At 30.9% G+C, this 21,216-nt stretch overlaps 1 protein-coding gene across 1 annotated transcript in view; it reads right to left on the reverse strand.

Moving 5' to 3' along the window:
- The window catches only part of TECRL (trans-2,3-enoyl-CoA reductase like), an 87,880-nt gene that overhangs the window by 24,428 nt on the left and 42,236 nt on the right, over nucleotides 1-21,216 (reverse strand). Inside the window, exons 5-8 of the mRNA XM_054566730.1 lie at nucleotides 14,104-14,219; nucleotides 9,113-9,218; nucleotides 7,921-7,993; nucleotides 7,506-7,549 (exon numbers count right to left, since the gene is read on the reverse strand). Of these exons, the coding sequence (XP_054422705.1) occupies nucleotides 7,506-7,549; nucleotides 7,921-7,993; nucleotides 9,113-9,218; nucleotides 14,104-14,219 (339 nt within the window). The remainder of the gene's footprint in view (nucleotides 1-7,505; nucleotides 7,550-7,920; nucleotides 7,994-9,112; nucleotides 9,219-14,103; nucleotides 14,220-21,216) is intronic.

Raw genomic sequence — 21,216 nt, forward strand, 5'->3', positions numbered from 1 at the left:
ATATTTCCAATACTCACTTGGCATAATAAATAGTTGTTACAATACTATTGACTATATTCCCTATGCTAAACTTTACATCCTTTCTTTTCATGGTTTGATTGCCTATTATTCTTTAACACTGAATATTATTCAATTGTCCAGACATACTACAATTTATTTATTCTTTCACCTACTGAGAACGTCTTAGTTGCTTCCAAATTTTGACAGATTTATGAATAAAGTTCCTGTAAATATCCTTTTGAAGGATTTTGTTTAAGCATAAGTTTCTGACTAATTTGAGAAATACCAAGGGACATGATTACTGAATCATATGGTAAGAGTATGTTTAGTTTTGCAAGGAATTATAAAACTTCTTCCAAATACTGGCTGTAACATCTTGGTTGCATTCCCACCAGCAATGAATGGGAGTTCCTAATCCTCCACATTTTCTCTAGCATTTGGTGTCAATGCTCTGGATTTTGCCATTCTAATAAATATATAGTGATCTTATTATTTTAGTTTGCATTAATTCAACAGCATAAAATGCAGAACATATTTTGTATGTTCTTTTTTTTCCATGGTACTGTGTGATAAAGTCTTGGTCCATTTTTTAATTCAGTTGTTTGTCATCTTATTGTTGAATTTTAAGAGTTCTTTATATATTTTGTATAACAGTCTTTTCTTAATTTTTTTTTGCAAATAATATTTCCTGTCTCTGCTTGTTTTGTCCTTTTGACATCTTACACAGTGCAAAATTAATTTTTAATAATTGTTCAGATATATTTTTATTGTATTTTTTCTTTAAAATTTCTCTCTCTCATATCCTCCTCCGTTCACCCACTCCCCACAGCAATCACCACACTGCAGTCCAAGTCCACGAGTCCTTTTCTTTTTTTGCATGATCCCTCCACCTCCTAACCCCGCCCCAGAGCTGTCAACCTCTATCTCTGAGTCTTTCACTCTTTTGCTTGTATATGAAGCAGCTTATCAGTAATTTCTTTCTTGGATTGTGTCTTTGGTGCTGCATACAAAAAGCTCTTGCCATATTTAAAGTCACCTAAGTTTTCTCCTATGTTATCTTAAGATCAGGATTCCCAGCTGCCGGCCGCTGACCAGTACCGTTCAGTGGCCTGATAGAGAACACATGGCGAGGTTAGCTCACCTGAGTTCCGCCTCCTGACACCCCCACCGCACCCCACCCCAACCTGAGCTCTGCCTCCTGCCCTTTCCCAGAGGCATTCCCCTCCCATCCTTGGAAAATCTGGTCCCTGGTGCCAGAAAGGTTGGGGACCCTTGTTCTCAGAGTTTTATAGTTTTGCATTTTACCTTTAGATCTCAGATCTATTTTAAGTTATATTTGTGAAAGGTGTAAGGTCTGTCTAGATTCTTTTTTCAATGTGCATGTCTATTTGTTCCACCATATTTATTATGACTCTTTTTGCTTCTTTTTATTTTCTTTGCTTTAAACAATATATTTTATTTTAGAAAATGAATAAATATAAGATTCATGTAAAAGTTCATATATTGCATTTATACTATTGCATAATATGAAAACTAAATGTTGCTATTTTATGAGTGTATTTGTTGCATGAAACTAATATTTTGTTGTATAAACTTTGTCCTAGGAGGTAGGATTTTTGCTCTATAAACTCAAAGTGTTCAATTATGGAATTGATTTAATGTTTATCTTTATTTTATTTCTGTCTACCTCACTACCACAATTCTGGGAATACCTAAATTTTATTTTACTCCACAGAGTCTTCATGAACTATTGTATAATGCAAGAATTATACAATATATATAGTGTGTATATATAGTATATATATATACTATATAGTATACACTATATATAGTATATATATACAATATATATAGTGTATATATAGTATAAGAATCACATCATACAATAAAATTTTTAATTTAAAAGATATACTTTATATATACTAACTTTATTATTATTACTATAGTTAATTATTACTAAGACACATTTGTGGTAATTATTTTTTCAAGAATTCTTTATACATTGGTTTCGACATTATTCTAACAACAATAATTTCTATGGTTATAGTAGATTCTGATTTTAACTGAGATAGTATATTTAGGAGTAACTCAGTTTTAGCTGAAAAAAACTTCTATAATTATAACCAATTAAAATAAAATATATGTGCATTAGTTGTGCATCATTAATTTTTTTTCTCTATCTTTTTTTTTAAAGATTTTATTTATTTATTTTTAGGGACGAGAAGGGAGGAAAAAAGAGAGAGGGAGAAACATCAATGTGCAGTCACATTTCACATGCCCCCTGCTGGGGACTTGGCCTGCAACCAAGGCATATGCACATAGGAATTGAACACTGGGAATTGAACCAGCCACCCTTTCGTTCGCAGGCTGGCACTCAGTCCACTGAGTCACACCAGCTAGGGCTACATCGTTAATTTTTTAAAACTAGTTTTATAAGTAAATTATATAAGAAACAGTAATTCCAGCTGAACTTCAGTATAAAACTTAATACCTCTGTATTCATTATTTATATGACTCACTCAGCAAATTTGAGAGGAAACTAAAAGGGCAATGATGAGAAAACACAAAGTCCTATATTTTTATTTGTCTTCAGTAAAAAGTAAATGTAAGCTTTCTATTGGTGTTTATCAATAATAGTCAGAGGATCAGAAAAAAAAAGTCACAAACAGAGTCATGAGAATAAAAATACTCAACTTTGGCACACGTTATTTCTCTCACTCATCTCATTCACAAATGCCAAATACCACAGTTCCCTAGACTTTCTGTGGTTTCCACAGCAAGGCCTCTACTTGTATTAAAAGCTAAGATGTATTCTTTCCAGCATCCTCTCCTGTAATCAAAAATTTCTGTCTTAATCCTAAGGTCCTTGTCAGGACCTTAGCAAATTTTGCAAGAGAAGGTGTGACCCCTTGATAAGAGCATCATTTATTACTTCTCCAAGAATATTTGCATTTTAATAAAAATAAGTTAATGAGACTGAAAACACAGAGGCAAAACTGAGAAGTGTAATCTCAAACTTAGATGTTAACTCTTCTTTCCATGTCCTGCATTACTGAAGAGAGAGTAGAAAAAGAAAGAAAAAATTATTTTTCTGGTGAATTGTCCATAATTGTTTTTAGAGAGTAAACATAAAGTTGAGAGTAAGAGCAGGTAAAAGAAACATAATTTTAGTTATAAAATAACAAAATATTAGAAGTTATTAAATATATTTTGTTTGCAATTGTGACTTTGGTGTTTTTATTTGTTGTTTTGTGGGTGGAGTTGGGTTCAGAGGATCAAGAGGATTCATTGAAATTTGAAGAGGCTGGATTATATGTGTCTCTACAATATTTATAGGAGAAAAATGAAGGAACATCTAAAAATTGTAGGGAAAGATACTCTGATACTTTTATAAATTTGCCAGTATTTGATTCTACTTAGTTGATATTTTTGTAGATTTGTAATAACAGACATATTGGAGGGAAAAAGTTATATTAAAAGAAATAATTTACACAAGGGAGAGGTAATAATATACTTCTCATAATATAGTATAAATATGGCAAACCCCAGCAAAAATCAATGATTTCCCACAAGGTTATATTACTTAACTTTTGAATACATTAGATATCCATTTTAAAGTGCCTTGCCTTTGTGCCTACAATATATTCTGTTTAGTATATTAGAAAACTTAGAATACCAATAGGAAGAAAACAGGGAGCAGGAAAGAAAATTATAATCGTTAATGGTTAGTTCACAAAATGGATGATTCACATATGAGTACTTAAGAATTAATTACAATCATACTTAACAGGGTTCTGATTTATCACTTTCTTTTCAGATCATAATCTGGCTTTACACAGCAGCAGAAGCAAAACCACCATTTTTTTGTGGCATTTAGATTAATTTTCTGCAGTTGCCAAAGTGGGAATGATACTCCCTCCAATTCTCTATATTCTTTAATGAAGGGAACAGAGGCATCATGAGGAAGGTTTTTGAGCAATTATCTTTGTTTCTTTTCTCCCTCATTTTATGAAACAGTAACCATCTAACAAAGTACTAAACATAAAACAAGATGGGGGAGAATCCGGAATGTTTTGGTTAAGACCTCAGTGATTTCATTATGTGTACATTACACCAAAATACTCAAGTCTGAGGTTGAAATGTTTAAATATCATTTCAATTGAGTTAGAGAAACCCATGCCATTTGGGTCTGATAGTTGGATTAAATGCCAGATACAACAAAAATGTCTTCCGCAACATGGAGAGGTGCACTCTTTCTGGAGTTCGCTAAATCTTATTGAAGACTATGATTTTATACTATGGTATATATATTACATAATGGATAATGTAGACTGAATTATTAATTGTGGTTGCCTGTAGGGATAGAACTTTGCAACATTTAAAGTTTTATTCCATTTTATTATGGGGAACAATCCAGTGCACCCTTTGATTGTATATGTACTATCAATCTCTAGAAAGCTTTTCTTGACCCACTCTCCATACCATCCCAGACTGAATGGAAGGCCCACTCCCTTTATAGCTCTTAACATAGCACTATCTTTATCATTCTCTTAAGACTCTCTTTTTTTCTCAGTAATTGCAGAGTAAAACCAAGTTTGAATAAGTGATGCTTCCCCACTCCTTATGTTGAGAGCACACAGATAAATGAAGAAGAGGAAATTTTGCAAATATTTTATTCACAGAAAGTTAGCACTTTAAACTAAGATAGGCATTTTCTAGAGGAATTTTAAATTATAGAAGATTGACCTATGAATTTCCCCTTAGTTCCTTCTATATAACAATTGTTTCTCCTATATATTAATACTTTTAATATAAAACAATTTATATGAATTGGACTTAAAAACTGGTTACTTTTACGTTCCAATTATTTTTCCATATATTATTTGTTGTAAACCTCATAGGTATATATTTATGCACTCAGTTATTAGGAATGAAAAAATACCTTGAACTATAAGGTGTTGGTTATATGGAAACTTGATCAATTGATTAGTTGTTTCACCCTATATTACATTATTAAAATCAATTTCCTAAAACATATCTTAATATTATATTTGTTTATGAAAATTATGTATCACATACATTGATCATTAAGAAATCCGAGAGCCAGAAGGTCTTTATAATCTGTCATCACATGACAATTTTAAGAGTCACAGTGGCTCTTCTGTCTCATTTCTAAATTTGTACTTGTAATGAAATACAATTACATTCAAAATTTTGTCTTTTAATTAAGTTTTCCCAAATACTCACTACTATCTATAATTAAAAGTGCAAATTATTACTTTTTGTCTTAATTTAAGTTTATGATTGAAATAGACAATACTTGTTATATGCTTAGAAATGTGGAATTAAAGTTATCACATTTACTTACTATATTTGTATTGGACATAGTCTATGCCGCTATTTATCAGTATTCATGTAACTTGGCATCTTGGCTTTTAGAAGATAGTGACTGTGATAAAATTTTTCTATTTGTCTAATTCTTACTATTTTTCTAAAAAGACATTTATTAATAAAGGCACATGTGAAGAGGAAGTATTAGTAACATAAAGAGAGAATTTTTTAAAACTTTTTTGGGGAAAAATATATGACACAAACTATTAGAATTTTGCTTGTTTTGAATTATGCCTCTTTTAACTTTTTGAAGTAAAGTCATTGGGCTGACGTTGGTTAAAAAATAATATAGGTGTCAAATGTCCAATCCTATGATACAGCATCTGTATGTTGCATTGTGTGCTCACCTTCCGAAGTCAAATCTTCTTCTGCCACCGCATATCTGACTCCCTTCGACCTTTACCCCCCCTCCAACCCCACTTGCCCCTGGAAGCACCATACCATTTTCTGTGTTTATGAGTTTCTGTTTGCTTGTTTTTCTTCTTTCCTGTTGTTGATTTTAGTTTTTATATTCTCCATATGAGTCAAATCATATGGTTCTTGACTTTTGCCTGTCTTATTTTGCTCAATTTTTAAAAAAGAAATATTATAACTATAATGACACATAATGTTTTAAAAAGCTACAACTTAAAAATTATTTTATACTACAGCCATGGATTCATAGTTATAGTATATTAGAAGCAAAGTAAGAAATCAAGAATATCATAAAATAGAAACTGTGTAAATATTTAAAGAAATAAATAACAGTAAACAAATTGCAAAAAAATAAGTGAAACTCCAATTAGGATAAGAATGAGAAACACAACCATATATTAATATAAAAACACATCTAAATAGACAAAATATGTAGTATTATTTTGTTTATCCATTAATTCACTCTTCAAGTTACTCAAATTTACTAAGTAATTACTATAAAGAGAGCCTTAGACTTAGTACAGCATAGGTTTAAAAGCATCAAAATAAATTATTGTAGGCATACTGTCTATAGCTAATATATACATATGGAAAATTAAAACACAATGATACATTTACAAAATATTTGCTTAAATAATTTATGGATAAATAAATGATTTGAGTCATTCATTCAAGTAAGTAGTGAGTTCCTACTATGCAGAATACTAGGTGCTAAAAAATAAATTATGAGCTGCCCCTCTCATAGCCAACACAAAGGAGGGTGTTATTTAACTAAACTGTTAATTATATATATATAATATAGAGAGAGAGAGGGAAAGTGAAGGAGAGAAAGAGAAAAAGAGAGCTAGAGAGACAGATGTTTATATGAGAGCTTGTTACAGAGGGTGGTGTAAGATAGGATACGTTGCTCAGTACAAACCACACAAAAGATACAGACTTGTACACAAAACATGGGAGCTTATCAATATCTCATGAACAAGAATCAGGGGTTTAATCAATCTATCAAGGACGGAAATGAGGGAGGACCATTAACAAAAATAAAGCATAGAATTATATGGTATATGAGGCTAAATACAAAGTGGGGCAAATGTGGGTTTACAGTTGTGATATGTCTAGTAAATACACTCTTTTTCAGAAATAATAAAGAATTCTTTGTAATAAAGAATCACAAGTCATGAGTATACATGACTTGTACTCATGTTGATTTGTACCCAATCCAAACCATATGTGAAGTTAAATAAAATTATTTAAAGAACTAAACTGAGAACAGTTAGGTAAAATCCGTGTTTCATTAAAAAAGAAAGCCAACTGCATTTGCACATAGAGTTAGTTAACAACTATGCCAAAGTGATTTTTTGGATGTTCATATGTTAGGCTTGTAAGACATTTTGCTCTTAGAGGTTTATAAGTTGTAAATCTGAAGACAATAGAAAAAATACTGAGTGTAATTTTGTTTTCAATTTTACCATATTTAAAATAATTTTAATCATCCTTCATAGATGAGTAGAACATTTTGATTAAAAGACCTAATGACTTGATTATGGTGAGCTATTTAATTTACCTCATTTAATATCATTATGCATAGTGTATAAAAATAGATTGTATTATCTACATAGCAAATACTAAAATATAATCTGTTTTGCATTTTTAATAGTAAAATAATTAGAGCATGCCTAGCAAGTAATATAAATAGTACATACCAGAAAATTGATAGCAGATACTATGACTTGCCTGTTTCCAAATGCTAGAAAGGAGGAAAAGATGTTATGCAAGCACTTACATTTTGTATTGCCATATTATACATATATTTCAGGCAACGTTCTTTGGATATTAGAGGATAATACTATCCTCTAAACAAAAGTGCTATTCATTATGCAACTGACATTTTGGGATACTTTTGCAAACTAAAAAGATTTAAAATGGAATTTAATACAGTGTCCTGATATCATCTTGTTCATGATGGGGAAGTTGAAATATACAAAAATACTAAAAGATAAAATTATTTGATAATCTCACCATCTGTATTAACAGTTCCATTTCTTTCTTCTAGCTTTATGTGAGTGTGTGTATACATACAATTTAATATGGGGTTAGTTAAGAAGAAATTCTACATACATGGCGGTGTATACCGTGGATGATTAATGTAGTAGGCAATCCAAGAAGTGAATCCCCAATAAAAGGCACAGCCCTGCAAATAACACAAAATAAAAGTTAGGAGATACAAACACACACACACACACGCACACACTACTACACGGCAATACTTTTGCATGAAAAATGGTATAAATTTTCTAAGTTGGATGAATTGAATGCTTCTTCACCAAGTAAATTAGCACTTTAGCATTGTAAAAGTATCCATTTAATATGGCTTAAGAAATGGAGATAAAAAGAAAAGAAATGCATTCCTTTGTTTAATCCTTATTAATATAAATGGATATTTATATACAGGGTAAATGTAACCATGTATTTTGTAAGAATGGTTTTGTCTATCCAATAATAAATAAAGAATAAAGTAATAAAATAATAAATTATTTATTAGATAAAATATATTTATAATCATTTCCTAACAGTAAATTAATAAAAATGAATATTACCATTAATAGTAAGGCACATTGATTGATTAGAAAGGGCAATGGAATAATTTTAGAAGTCCCAAGTTTAATATCTTCTGTCGAAAGAGAAGCTGTTTTAAATGATTTCTGGTTTCTAAGAATTCAAGAATTTATTGTTTCTTTACAATGACAACAGTAAAATGGCTACCCTGTTCAAATAGTTAGAAAACAGGTATTTGCAAAAAAAAAGGACGTTTTTAGAAGGACATAACTGATACTGAAAATCAATTTTAAATTGGAAAATAAATTTTATTTTTAACTGAATATATGAATTCTGGCATGATATCTAATGTATATTTTCACTTCAAAGTTTCAAAAATTTTCTATTTTTGTGATAGTTATGTAATAGTTAATAACTACTTCATTTGGCATTTATTTGAAGAGCAAAGATATCATACAAATGGATCACTATTTTAATCACACAAATGTATATTTATAGAAGTATTCATATATGAGATTCTTACCCCTCAAAAACCTCAACTCAATGCTAAGTATTTCCACAATAAAGGGCTCTATGTACTGTTACTGGTGAAGGCAGCTCCATAATATGGCATTTCAGAAAGGAATGTTTAAGATATGCTAAGTTGAATAGAAAAAGACTTGAGGGAAATGAACATGATTGAATTATTTTGCAGATGATTTGATACACAAATATCTCAATAATAATTAAAATTAGGAAACATATTTATCCCCACCTTTATCAAATTTTTCAAAGGTGTATGCCCTGCAGAAATTTTGTGAACAAATAAAGTTTCCAAAAGATATCGGATATAGTGTATACAATGACAGAAGCAGGCCAAGCTGGAAAGAAAGTAAAACATAAACATTAAATCCCTTCCAAAAATCTGGCTTGCCTTATGCATTTCTTTTTTAGTTTACTATGATATTCTATATAAGGGAATATCATATCCAGTAACTAAAACACAAGTTTTTAATACTTTTATTCTAGAAAATTTTAAAGTTAATTTAATAATAAAAGTACTGTTATAACACTCTATAAATTTGCTACCGATGACACTAGAAATATAAAGCTGTCATATGCTATATGCTCACACCTGCTCCAGGAATATATATGAATATAATAATGGCAAATGTGCTCATATCAAAATGACTCTAAATTGAAGCAGATAATTTATAAGTTTTAAAAATATCCAAAACCTACTAGAATGCATTTGACATTTTATAATACACAGAATAACTTTTTCATCATCTGGTTGTCCTTTAGCAAGTACCATGAATTAAAATTTTGAATTTCATTTTCTAGGGAGCCAATGCAACTTGTGTTTTGTTTAGCTTTAGTTTTATATTTTGTTTTGTCATTCTAACATATTGCAGTATTTTGTGTCTTTGTGTGTTGGTTTTTCTTGCTGTTGTTTTGAGTTATCACCCCTCTTTGTAACTTATAAATTACTATTTTAATAGTAAATGTCAAATGTGATTACAGAAGTATATTGTATTTTTATACTTTAAAGTATTTCCATTAACATATGTACCTATTTTGTTATAAATAAAATATAAAATTTCAAAACTTTGGCTACTATTGAATAAAAACAATATGGATCAAAGATCACACACTTGAATTAATAAAAGTTGAGTATAAAAATCAGCACACTACCCTGTCTGGGTGGATCAGTTGGTTGGAGCATCATCCCATACACCAAAAGGTTATGTGTTTGATCCCCAGGCAGGGTACGTACCTAGGTTAGAGGTTTGATTCCCATGGGGGCATATACTGGAGAAAACTGATCTACATTTCTCTCTCGCATGTCTCTGTCTCTCCCCCTTCCTCTCTCTGTAAAATTGATGAGTATGTCCTTGATGAAAATTAACAAAAACCAGCATGCCAATTACTTTATGTAAAATAAAGCATTGAGATTCTACTGGGGTATTATTCTCACATAAATCAATTAATTATTTCTGGTTTTAATAATAACCCTTTAGGAAAAAAACAAATAAACACAAACATACCTGACTTGGCCATATGGAAATTTGGTATTATTCATTAATTGATGAATATATAATTGTGCACCTACTGTGGGAAAGACATTTTATATGTGTTGTGTAGATCAATGAAAAATAGACAATTTCTGAATTCTGTGGGAGAACAAACAGTGTGTACTTCTGGAAACAGAGTTGTCTCCAGGGGTGTTCAGCATATGGCCCACGGGCCTCATGCAGTCAAGGATGGCTATGAATGTAGCCCAACACAAAATCCTTAATTTACTTAAAATGTTCTGACTTTTTTTGTTTTCATTAGTGTTTGTGTATTTAATGTGTGGCCCAAGACAACTCTTCTTCCAGTGTGGCCCAGAGATGCCAAAAGGTTGACACCCTTAGTAGACAGTACAACAAACGAAAACAAAGGTTCTGATATAGGAGGCTGCCTTAAGGGTTCAGAAGACTAATGAGGAAATTGGTCTCTTTCCTAACTTGGTTCTTTTGTGTAAGTATTTATATATAATATATACCTGGGTAATAAAACTTCTCATTTTGTGAGAAAGCAAAAAAAGAAAGAAAGAAAAGAAGAAATAGAGAGAGAGAGGAAAGAAAGAAAGAAAGAAAGAAAGAAAGAGAAAGAAAGAAAGAAAGAAAGAAAGAAAGAAAGAAAGAAAGAAAGAAAGAAAGAAAGAAAGAAAGAAAGAAAGAAAGAAAGAAAGAAAGAAAGAAAGAAAGTTATGCCCAGCAAAGTAGCAGGGCCCTGAATGAGAAATTTTGGTTCAAGCTATGATACCTCTAAAATAATCCACTCATGACTTTATACTATACTATGAGAGCATAGACACAATAATAGCACATATTGTTCTGCCTTTATACTTAAATATATGACACTTTGCACACTATTAGTAACTCAGTTTGATTTCTTGTCAAAATTACTATTTTAGTTATTTTATTTGATTGACTTCCCTTCAAACACCAACTCTTCCTCTGTCCTATGCTTAACTAATGGATCATCCATAAACATGTTTGGGTTCAACTCTCCTTTCAGGTCATCATATTTTAATATATATTATTCTTTATTAAGTAAACTTCAAGATATGGGGACTGTGAAAGAAGACACTGTCTCAAATTTACAGAGCTACAAGAAAGGCAATGTATCAGGTTTCTGCTGAGAAGGACTATGAAAGCAATATTCAGAGAAAGGTTGAAGATATGAGATTTTACTAATAACAGACTTTGAATTGCAGGTACACAGTGGAAGGATTTCAGGAGTTGGGGAGGACTTAAGGCAACTATGATAAAGGACAGTAGAGTTTACGGAGAAGAAGTGTGACAGATAAGGGATGACCTGAAAATGTGAGATTATTGAGGTAGGTGAACTAAAGAAGGATAATGCATCTGCATATCTAAATATCATCTTGCCCTTATGGCAGATAAACAAACTATGAATGCTGTGTGCAGCAAAGGTTTCTCTGGCTATTTTTCCATACTAACAATGCAGTTAAGAAGCTATAAGGATGTGTGGTCTTAGCCACAGTGCAGTTAGTTCACTTAATTCTTCTGGTGAGAGGGACCGTGATGATTTTGAGCATGTAGACTCTATCTTAAAAACCATTGGATGAAAAATAGCTGTAGACCACCTTTCAGTGCAGATGGGGAGGGAGATCTTGCAAAAGATTTGGCCTCAGCCCTAGTGTGTAAAAGCTTCTAAAAGAGACCGAGAATTTTGTGGTGGTTGAGTCACATATAGACCTGAATAAACCTGAAACATTTGACTCTCTGATTTGATTGAAAGCACTTTTGGAGAATTAATATTGCAGCATGTGGCAAGTGGAAATACTACTTGAAATCTGATCTTTTTAACCATGAGAAATGACACCATTCATCCTGAAATTAGGTTGCTGTAGAAGCCTTGTGATTATCTTATAGAACTCTACTATAAATTTCCAAAGTAGTTCGTGTGTTTGTGTTTATCTGGTCTGGAATGATTTTATATAAACTCGACATATTTGCTACTTTTGAACTATGTTGCACAAATACATTTATCAGTGAGAGGTTATAAGACATGCTGTATTTGTGTTTAAGAATAGTAACAAACCATGAGTGAATTCCTTTGAGAATACCACCGGGGTAAAGTGTTCCTTTTTCATACTGTGCTATGAATCTGGCACATGCTATATGTTTGGTCTAAAAACTGAATACAATTGCATCCTCCTATGAACACTTCACTGCATAATCTTTCTAAATGAATTGGGCATTCTTTTCACTTAAGAAAAGAAATACAAGTTAACATTTCAAAAAACCTTCAGCAACCTGTTCTATGCTGGCCTGACCTTCATCCCTGAGAGCCATTCTCTCTATGCGTCTCTGTGGCTCTGCCCAGCCAGCTTTCTTTATGCTCCTACAGATAATTTCCAGATGAAGATTCCACAAACATGCTATTTAAAATCTGATCCATTCTTCCAGAAAACAAAGGAAAATTTCAAATACAACTTCCTTAGAAAAGCTATCTCAGAACTCCCATCAAGGTCAGATTTTTCTCTTTGGTTCTCTAAACGTGCACAATGTTAGATAAATATGTATGTAATTCATTCATTTACCTTATCACTCAAAATATTTTTAGTGCATAGTCCCTGTAAATCAGACAACGTGTTAAGCAGTGAAGAGAGAAAAAACATCAAAGTGCAACAATTATACAATTTAACTCTATAGCGATAAAGGCAATTGATAATGAATATAACATTTTACAGTGAAAATTGTATAAAGGGAAAACATTTTAGTAGCACATTTGTCATGGAAGGAATAACTCTGAATAAGAAATACTGGGCTTCTGTGTGAACTTTGAACAGAGATAAGGGAGAGGGAGGTAATGAGGATGGAGGAAGAGGGATGGTATGTATAAAAGCCCTGTGTGAAAGGGGGCATGGGAGATATAAAGACAAGAGTAGAGGTCAGTGTGGCTTGAGTACAGACATTAAGGACAAGGAAAGACTTGATTTGAGATAACAAATTCAGCAGTCAAGTCATTCTCTGTCTTCTAATATCCCTAAGACCTAAATCCTGATTCTCACTTAATGTTTTCATTTAATCAATTTCTTTTTTTTTCTAATTGCTAATCCTACATTCTTACATCTCAGTGTAGGTTCTTGAACGATTATTCTCTTCTCTTTAATTTGGCAGGGAGAGAGACAGAAAGAGAGGGAGTGAGAAATATTAACTGATTATTTCCACAATATGCTAACTACCATAATTATATATTCTGCTTATTCTATTTTTATAACTGTCCTAGTCTTTTGCTTCTGTCTTACTTCAAAGAGAATTTTTATTTTGGATTTTTACTTATTAAAGGAAACTTATAAAAACTTTTATTTTCCTCTTTATAATTTAGGTAATTAATTATTTCTTATGCAATGTTGCCTGTATTTTTAGAGAAATATTTATATTTTAAACTTTATACAAGGCCTCTCAGCTTTACAATTTTAAGCTTTTGGTTATTTCTAAATTTTCAGATTTCTCTCTTGCTAATTATAGCTATTAATAACTCAAATTACCTACATTTTAAGGTATACTGAATAGTTCCTTATTTATAAATTTGCAAGTTGGTGTGTACACATTATTCACAGTCACTGAAAATGTATTTCCCTAAAACTGAATGCACTTTAACTGGTTTTACAAACAACCTTTCTGAACATAATATCAGCATACTATTTCTGCTCCTTAATTTATATGTGCTATATGTATTACTTACTGTACCACTGGGTGGCGTGATCTTCTAGAACTCTCTTTCATGTCATATATATATGGGATCCTCAAATAAAAGAGGAGATATATTAACAGAGGTCCTGTGTATTCAGCCAAAAATACCTGAAAATAAGAAGGTGATTTAAATTAAAATATACATTTTAGATGTTATTAAGTTTCACTTACTATACCTCAAAATAAAATAAGTTACATTGAAAAATAAATTTTTATAGATGCTATTAAAGTTTACTTATGAATATGATTTACTTATTATACTTGGAAATAAAAAGGTGATTTGAACATTAATTTATATAGATGTTATTAAGGTTTATTTATGACCATATGTATGCCTACAGACTTATCCTATTGTATGAACCAGTGAAATGGACAAGTGAGCATATTTTTAAAAAAGAATTAGACTAGGTTCTAATGCAAATAACAAGAAGTCTCCCTTGAAAAGATAGGAAAATGATTATAAAATTAATTTAAAATAAAAATTAAACTCAATACAATGATTTCTTCATAAATTGTGCAGGGACCTTTTATTTAAATAACCAAACTATTATACACGCATTTCTTCATGTCTCCCCAGCCACATACATACCCCATCTTCTATGGAAACTGTCCTTGTCACTGAATGATATGGCCTACATTGCCTGTCTTTTCTTTTAAGTCCTTTCATGAAAATGTGATGTTAAACTCAATTGATGTGATCCTGGTTCAGACTGAAATAATTCAGTTCTCTCTTTTGGAACTTTTAGACTTTAATTCTAATGAGTGTGAATTAAAAGTGTTGCCCTCTGATTTTGAGGGCTGAGAGGGAACCATATACATGGAGAGAAATATCTCATCTTTAGAGAGATATCAGAAGACTAGGAAAGATCATTGAAAACAACACCATGTGACTGTAAAGATTTTTTTTTTAGCTGACACATTTCTAATAGTTTTTAATCTGCTAACTGTCCATTAGTTGGCTTTGTTATGATGCTAAAACTAGGTTAAAGTTATTCTCTGGAATTTTCAGACAAAGAAAAAGTAATTTACCTCTGCAAATTCAAGGGGAAGAGAAAGGATGCACACGTGACAATGATAAATTTGACCGCCATTACTACCTGTCTTCTCCAATTCTCATTTTCGAAGGAAGACAATTTACATATGCTCTTCTCAAATATGCATATTTTTATTTGTATACATACACACACACATATATATAAATGGCTATTTATATATGTTAGTTTCTTTAGTTATAATTCTTCCTTTTAACCTATTTATCATCTCCTTAGCCAAAGGTGCACGAGGGTCAAAGCAATGCAACATCTGATAAATTCAGTATAAGAGTACCTTTTTTACTGAAAGGCAATGTTAATTTATTGTGTACAACATGCCTGGTTATTCAGATAGAAAGAAAAATCTTTACAACTTTTAAATGTCTACTAACAGAGTCTAGTTAATACTGTAGAATAATGAGGAAAGTGATTTTATATTACAACAAAAAGTTTAAAATATTTATTTCAACTCCATCTAGTCAAGTCAAATTTGAATAAATTCTTTGTTACTCTATCAGATATGAGAAATTTTGTGAATAACCATTAACTTGAGTCAAATGTCACTCTTTAACTTAATTAAAACACCATTAAAAATGTGAAGTTTATTTGGGCCAGGAAAAATTAAATCATAATCTTATTTCCATCATCTCCAAAAAATTGAGAGAGACTGCTGGCTTATAATAATAAGTTCTAGGAGGCCTAATATTTTATCAAAAATATTGTTCATGCTGAAACATGGGGGTTAAAACAGTATTCAAGAATGAAAAATAGATCCTGACCTAATGAAAGCACTTGAAACTTATAAAATACATTTTGGACAATGCATCTTTCAAAAAAGTCTATTTAGATGCAAATAAAAGAAAGGAGAGATGTTTCAGTAAATATAAAACATAATCAGAAAATGGTTTTAGAATAAATTTTAAAAGGTTCAGATATGCAAATATTAATGACAGCCTTCTAAAAAAAGATTTGCTCTTTGCTAAAAAAAGAAAGAGAAAAACTAAAATCAAAACCAAAATAACAAGCAAATATGCCAGCTATAAGCCCAAGCAAGTCAAACAGATTTACAAGGACTAGGAACTCCATGATAGTCCAAAAATTTAATAGAGTTTCTATAATCAAAATAAGCAGATGCATTTGCTTTTTACTTTAAAGATCTGTAAGACTTGTAAATTACAATTCATTTCTGATATCAAATAATTTTCATGTTTCCTTTGTACTGAAAGTTTCCTGTATTAAACTAAAGCCTTCCTTTAAATATAAAATTCACTACTTCTATAGGTAATTGGGATTTTCTGGAGCTTCTGTGGAATCGTCAAGTTAATCTATGTCTAAATTGAAAAAAAGAAAGCAGGCAATATCTGTTTTAGGGGAAAAAAATAATTAAAACATGCAACTGCGGCCCTGATGGTATGGCTAAGTCAGTTGGGCGTCGTCTCACAAACCAAAAGGTCACAGGTTTGATTCTTGGTCAGGGCACATGCCTATATTGTGGGTTTGGTCCCTACCTGAGGTACATACAAGAGGCAACAGATAGCTGTTTCTCTCTCACGTTGCTGTTTCTCTCCTTTTATTTCTCCCTTTCTTCCCTCTCTCTAAAAATAAATTAATAAAAAAAAAGACATGCAACTGCAGTTGTGATTGAATAGAACCCTGGTATTTAGACTATACTTAAAGCATTTCATCTTTTCTAGGAAAACAAAAACAAAAACACCTTTAATTATTAGCATGCTACTGGCTTTACTAATTTTCTAATATTGCAATTGATGGCAAGAACAAAATGAAGTGAACATTTCACAGTTGAAAATTACCTACAAACTAAAGTAGTGCTAACTCTAATCTTCTAAAGAGAGGAGAGCTGCTAACTAAAATTATAAGAGCATTTTCCATATCACTTTGTTCTCGAGTACTACTGAAGCTACTGTGAGCATAGTACAAGAAGGTTTTCTTTTTGGTTTGTTTTTGTTTAAATTAATCATTATATAGATAACAAAAAATAGAGAATTTCATTCCAGGTTATTCAGACAAGCCATTCTAATGAGATCGATAAGAAAAATTGAGCCAAATATATCTTTTTAGGCTTCAAGGAGCTATTAAGTCATTGAAAAATTAGAAAGTTATAATTTCTTAAGCAGAACTTTAGAGTAGTGATTGACCTGGAATATGAAACCTGAAAAGAACACAGTATCTTTTTTGGGTGCTGAGAATGCAAGAAATGAACATCGTTTCTTTTTATCTTTAGAAAGTAGAGGTCATCTTATATAATATGCAGAATTTGGGTTAGAACATAGAAAAGTTAAACCATAGAAGTGAAGATGAAGCAGAAATAGATCTACCTGTATAGGTACTGAAACTCAGTCTTAATCATTTCAATCACTGCTTGGATTATGATGATCTAGATCCAGCAGACACTAGTCTGTCTATAGGATGATAAATTATCTTTGAAAGAATATAACATTATTATAAGCCTCATGTGATCATTAAGATTTTTCCCGAATTTTCCTGCACTGTCTAAAATATGTAGATATACAAGGAGAGTAGATAATGTGATCAATACCAAGAGATACAGCAGACATTCAAAATAGATAAACTGAAGATTTATTTAACAGAATTATCAGATACAGACTTTGAAACCATATCTTTTATATGTTCAAGTAAATAAAAGGTAAGATTGAGAGTTTTAGCAGATATTTGAAAACTCTGAAACAAACATGTGGGAATCTAAAATGAATCCCAGAAGGAGATACAAAAAGGATAATAGTGAATTAAAAGGAAAAGAGTGTACCCTGACTAATTTTTTCAGAATACACACAACAAACACACACGCACAAACACACACACACACATTTTCAGACTATCCATGCATACGCACCCACACACAAAACCATAAATTCAGGTAGACTCAAGATTATACTACAAACCCAAAGTAGGGTAAATAGAAACATAAATATAACCGTGTGCACCATAGTCAAATTGTTGATAATCAAGGAAAAGGAGATTATAAAGTAAGTCAGACACACTAACTTCAAAGGGCTAGAGTAGACTTTTCAAAAGAAAAATTAGGAGTCAAAAATCAAAATAATAAACTTTGTAAAGGCAAAAAATTACTGCCAATGTGAGATTATTTTTTTACTGCAAAAATATTCTCCAAGAATAAAAGTTAAATAAATACATTTTACCATGAACAAGAATTGAGAGAATTAGTTAATGGCAGAAGTACAAAACAAACACTGAAGATGTTATTCAGGAAGAAGAATGATTTTAGTAGATGTAAACTCACCATTACAGAGAAGAACTAAATTGCCATAAAAGGATGAATCTAAATAAATATTGGCCATCTAATATTGCTTTAAATAATATAAAAAATTAAAATATACCACAACAATAGAAGATGAGCCAATAGGAGCTCAGATATGTTAAAAGTCATTGAACTATCAATGAAGTATCTTCATATTAGCAAACAAATTAAGCAAATTATACTAGTATTTTGTATTTTAAGATAAACACTGTAATGTTTTAGATAACCACTGAAGTTACTAAAAGAGAAGATAAAACTACCAAAATAATAGGGAGGTTGGTAGAAATGAAAGTATTATAATCAATCCAAAATAAGACAAAAGAAAAAATATTTTAAAACATATGAGGCAAATTGAAAGAAAATATTAACTTTTGCAATAAAGTAATAGGCATTAATTTACAATAAGAATAAACTATTATTACATACAAAATATAAAATTATTAAACTATTGGAAGGAAACATAAGAGCAAAACTCTAAGATCCAGTACTAGGCCACATCTTATATATGATTAGGAAGGCAAGATTCTTAAGAGAAAATGCTAATAAATTGGACTGCATTAGAGTTGAAAACATGCTACACAACAACAACAAAATTTTGTTGAGACAATGAAAAAACAAGTTAAAAACTGAGGAAAAAATATTTATAAACCACCTATCAGATAGAAGATTTGTATCTTGAATATAAAAGGTACATTTAAAACTCAAGTCTCCCAATAAAAAATGTTCACACAAATACCTAAACACCGAGAGTTAATAGCTTTATTTGTAATCGCAAAATACCATAAACCACCCAAATGTCTGACAATATGCGAATGGTTAAACAAACTCTGCTACATCTATACAATTGAAATATTAGTCAATGAAAAGGAGCTGAGTATTGATACTTGAAACAATCAGGATGGATCTCAAAAGTACCATGCTTGTAGAAAAATAAACATCAACCTAAAAAAACTGATTCTGTTTATATAGCATTTATCTCATGACAAACATATAGAGATGAAGATTGGTGGTTGTCCCAGGCCTAATATGTGGGAGTTTTTTTTGTGGGAATGGAACAATTCTCTATCTGATTTTGGTAGATACATTAATCTATGCAACAGATAAATTGCACAGTTATTTGTACACACATGAATGGATACACAATGATGAAAACTGATTAAGATCTTTAGCCTAGCCTTGTCTCATTATTATAATTTATTTAGTGAGGATTATTATATTATTATATTAACCTCTTCTCCTAAATCTTTCAGTGAGTTCTATCTTCTCAATGTATCTGTGACAACAGATTCTTACTTGAAGAAAAATATTATTAAATGTTTATTTTTACCTTGCCAAATTAGAGAGATTATCTGTTTAAAAAAAAACCCACTATGATAATGGTTTTATTCTAGGAGTTCATGATAACTATTTATAAATGTACAAGAAAGTTATGTATGGTAAAATATTGCTTTTATTAATTTATAACTTAGTTGATATAAAGTAGATGTGATTGTGATGTAATGTGTATATTTTTTAGCATTTAATAAGACTGACTCATTTGGAGCAAAAGGGTGTGTGAACCATAGGGTTTATTTAAAAATATCCAGCCTATTTCCAGAGTTCTCTTTGTTACCTAAATGACTTTTCTCTCAAATAAGCTATAATTTTCTAGTACAATTTTTATAGAATTCCACCTTAGCACTTTTTCTCCGCAGTGCTTATCCAAATGATGGAGCTGGAACTTCTAATGAACTCACAGTTAATGCCACTTACTCTGGCACAACATCTGTAGGAAGAATTCCCGTTTCATTATAAATGTTGACAAAGACTGATTAATTTAACCTTTGAAGATCAAAATCTGCTAGTGTGAAATCTCTTTTAGCAAATGTCTTTAGATACCACATTTAAGTATTAAACCCTGTACTTACACAATGCCTGCATCAATAGGTTGCTTGTAAAGATTATAATACACTTCACAAGGATTCAGAATATTTTAAACTCAGTTTTTAATACAACAGATAGTATGCAAAGCTCAACAAACTTTGGAAACTAAAGTAACTATTTAACCAAAAACTTATAAACTTATCTATCTATCTATCTATCTATCTATCCATCCATCTGTCATCTATCACTTACCTATTTATCATCTATCATCTACAAAGATTATGTATGCTAAACAAGAATTTTTAGAGATGTAAGGAATGTAACACTATTTTAATCAATCAATACAATCTTGAAATTCTCTTTTTGAGAAATAATAATGCATAAAATATCCTGTTTGTTAGAATTTTAAAAATTGATAGCTTAACTATAAAGGGAAAACTCAAAGCAGAATAGATGACAATATTGATCACTAATGATGGCAAAGGGGAAAGCCATTCTGAATGGAAATTATTTAAAGGGTAATCACATCACAGTTATCTAATAGAATTCAATCAGCAAAAAAAATCTTTAAAAGTCTAAATGATATAAATAAGTTTTATTTAAGTAAAAATAGAATGATTGTATTATTCTTTGTATATCAGTGTCAATTTATTTATTAGGTTAAAATTTTCATTGTCTCTGTAGCTAAATATCACATAGTAGTTCTTCTTGCTACTGAAGGTATTCCATTACTCATAAAGAGTTCAATACTTGTGAACTGGTGTCAAGTATTTTCTTTCTTATCCCCCATGTTTTTTGATGTAGTCTCCATTCTTTTAATGACATTGGGTTCAGTCACTACCACCTTAAAACTTCCTCTCTAAGGGGAGCCAAAAGGACACTCTCCTCTCAATCCGAAGAAGTCTTAGTACTT

The sequence above is a fragment of the Pteronotus mesoamericanus genome, unplaced genomic scaffold (assembly GCF_021234165.1).
Source record: "Pteronotus mesoamericanus isolate MK-2021 breed Mesoamerican mustached bat unplaced genomic scaffold, CSHL_Meso_final contig_180, whole genome shotgun sequence".
Taxonomy (NCBI): domain Eukaryota; kingdom Metazoa; phylum Chordata; class Mammalia; order Chiroptera; family Mormoopidae; genus Pteronotus; species Pteronotus mesoamericanus.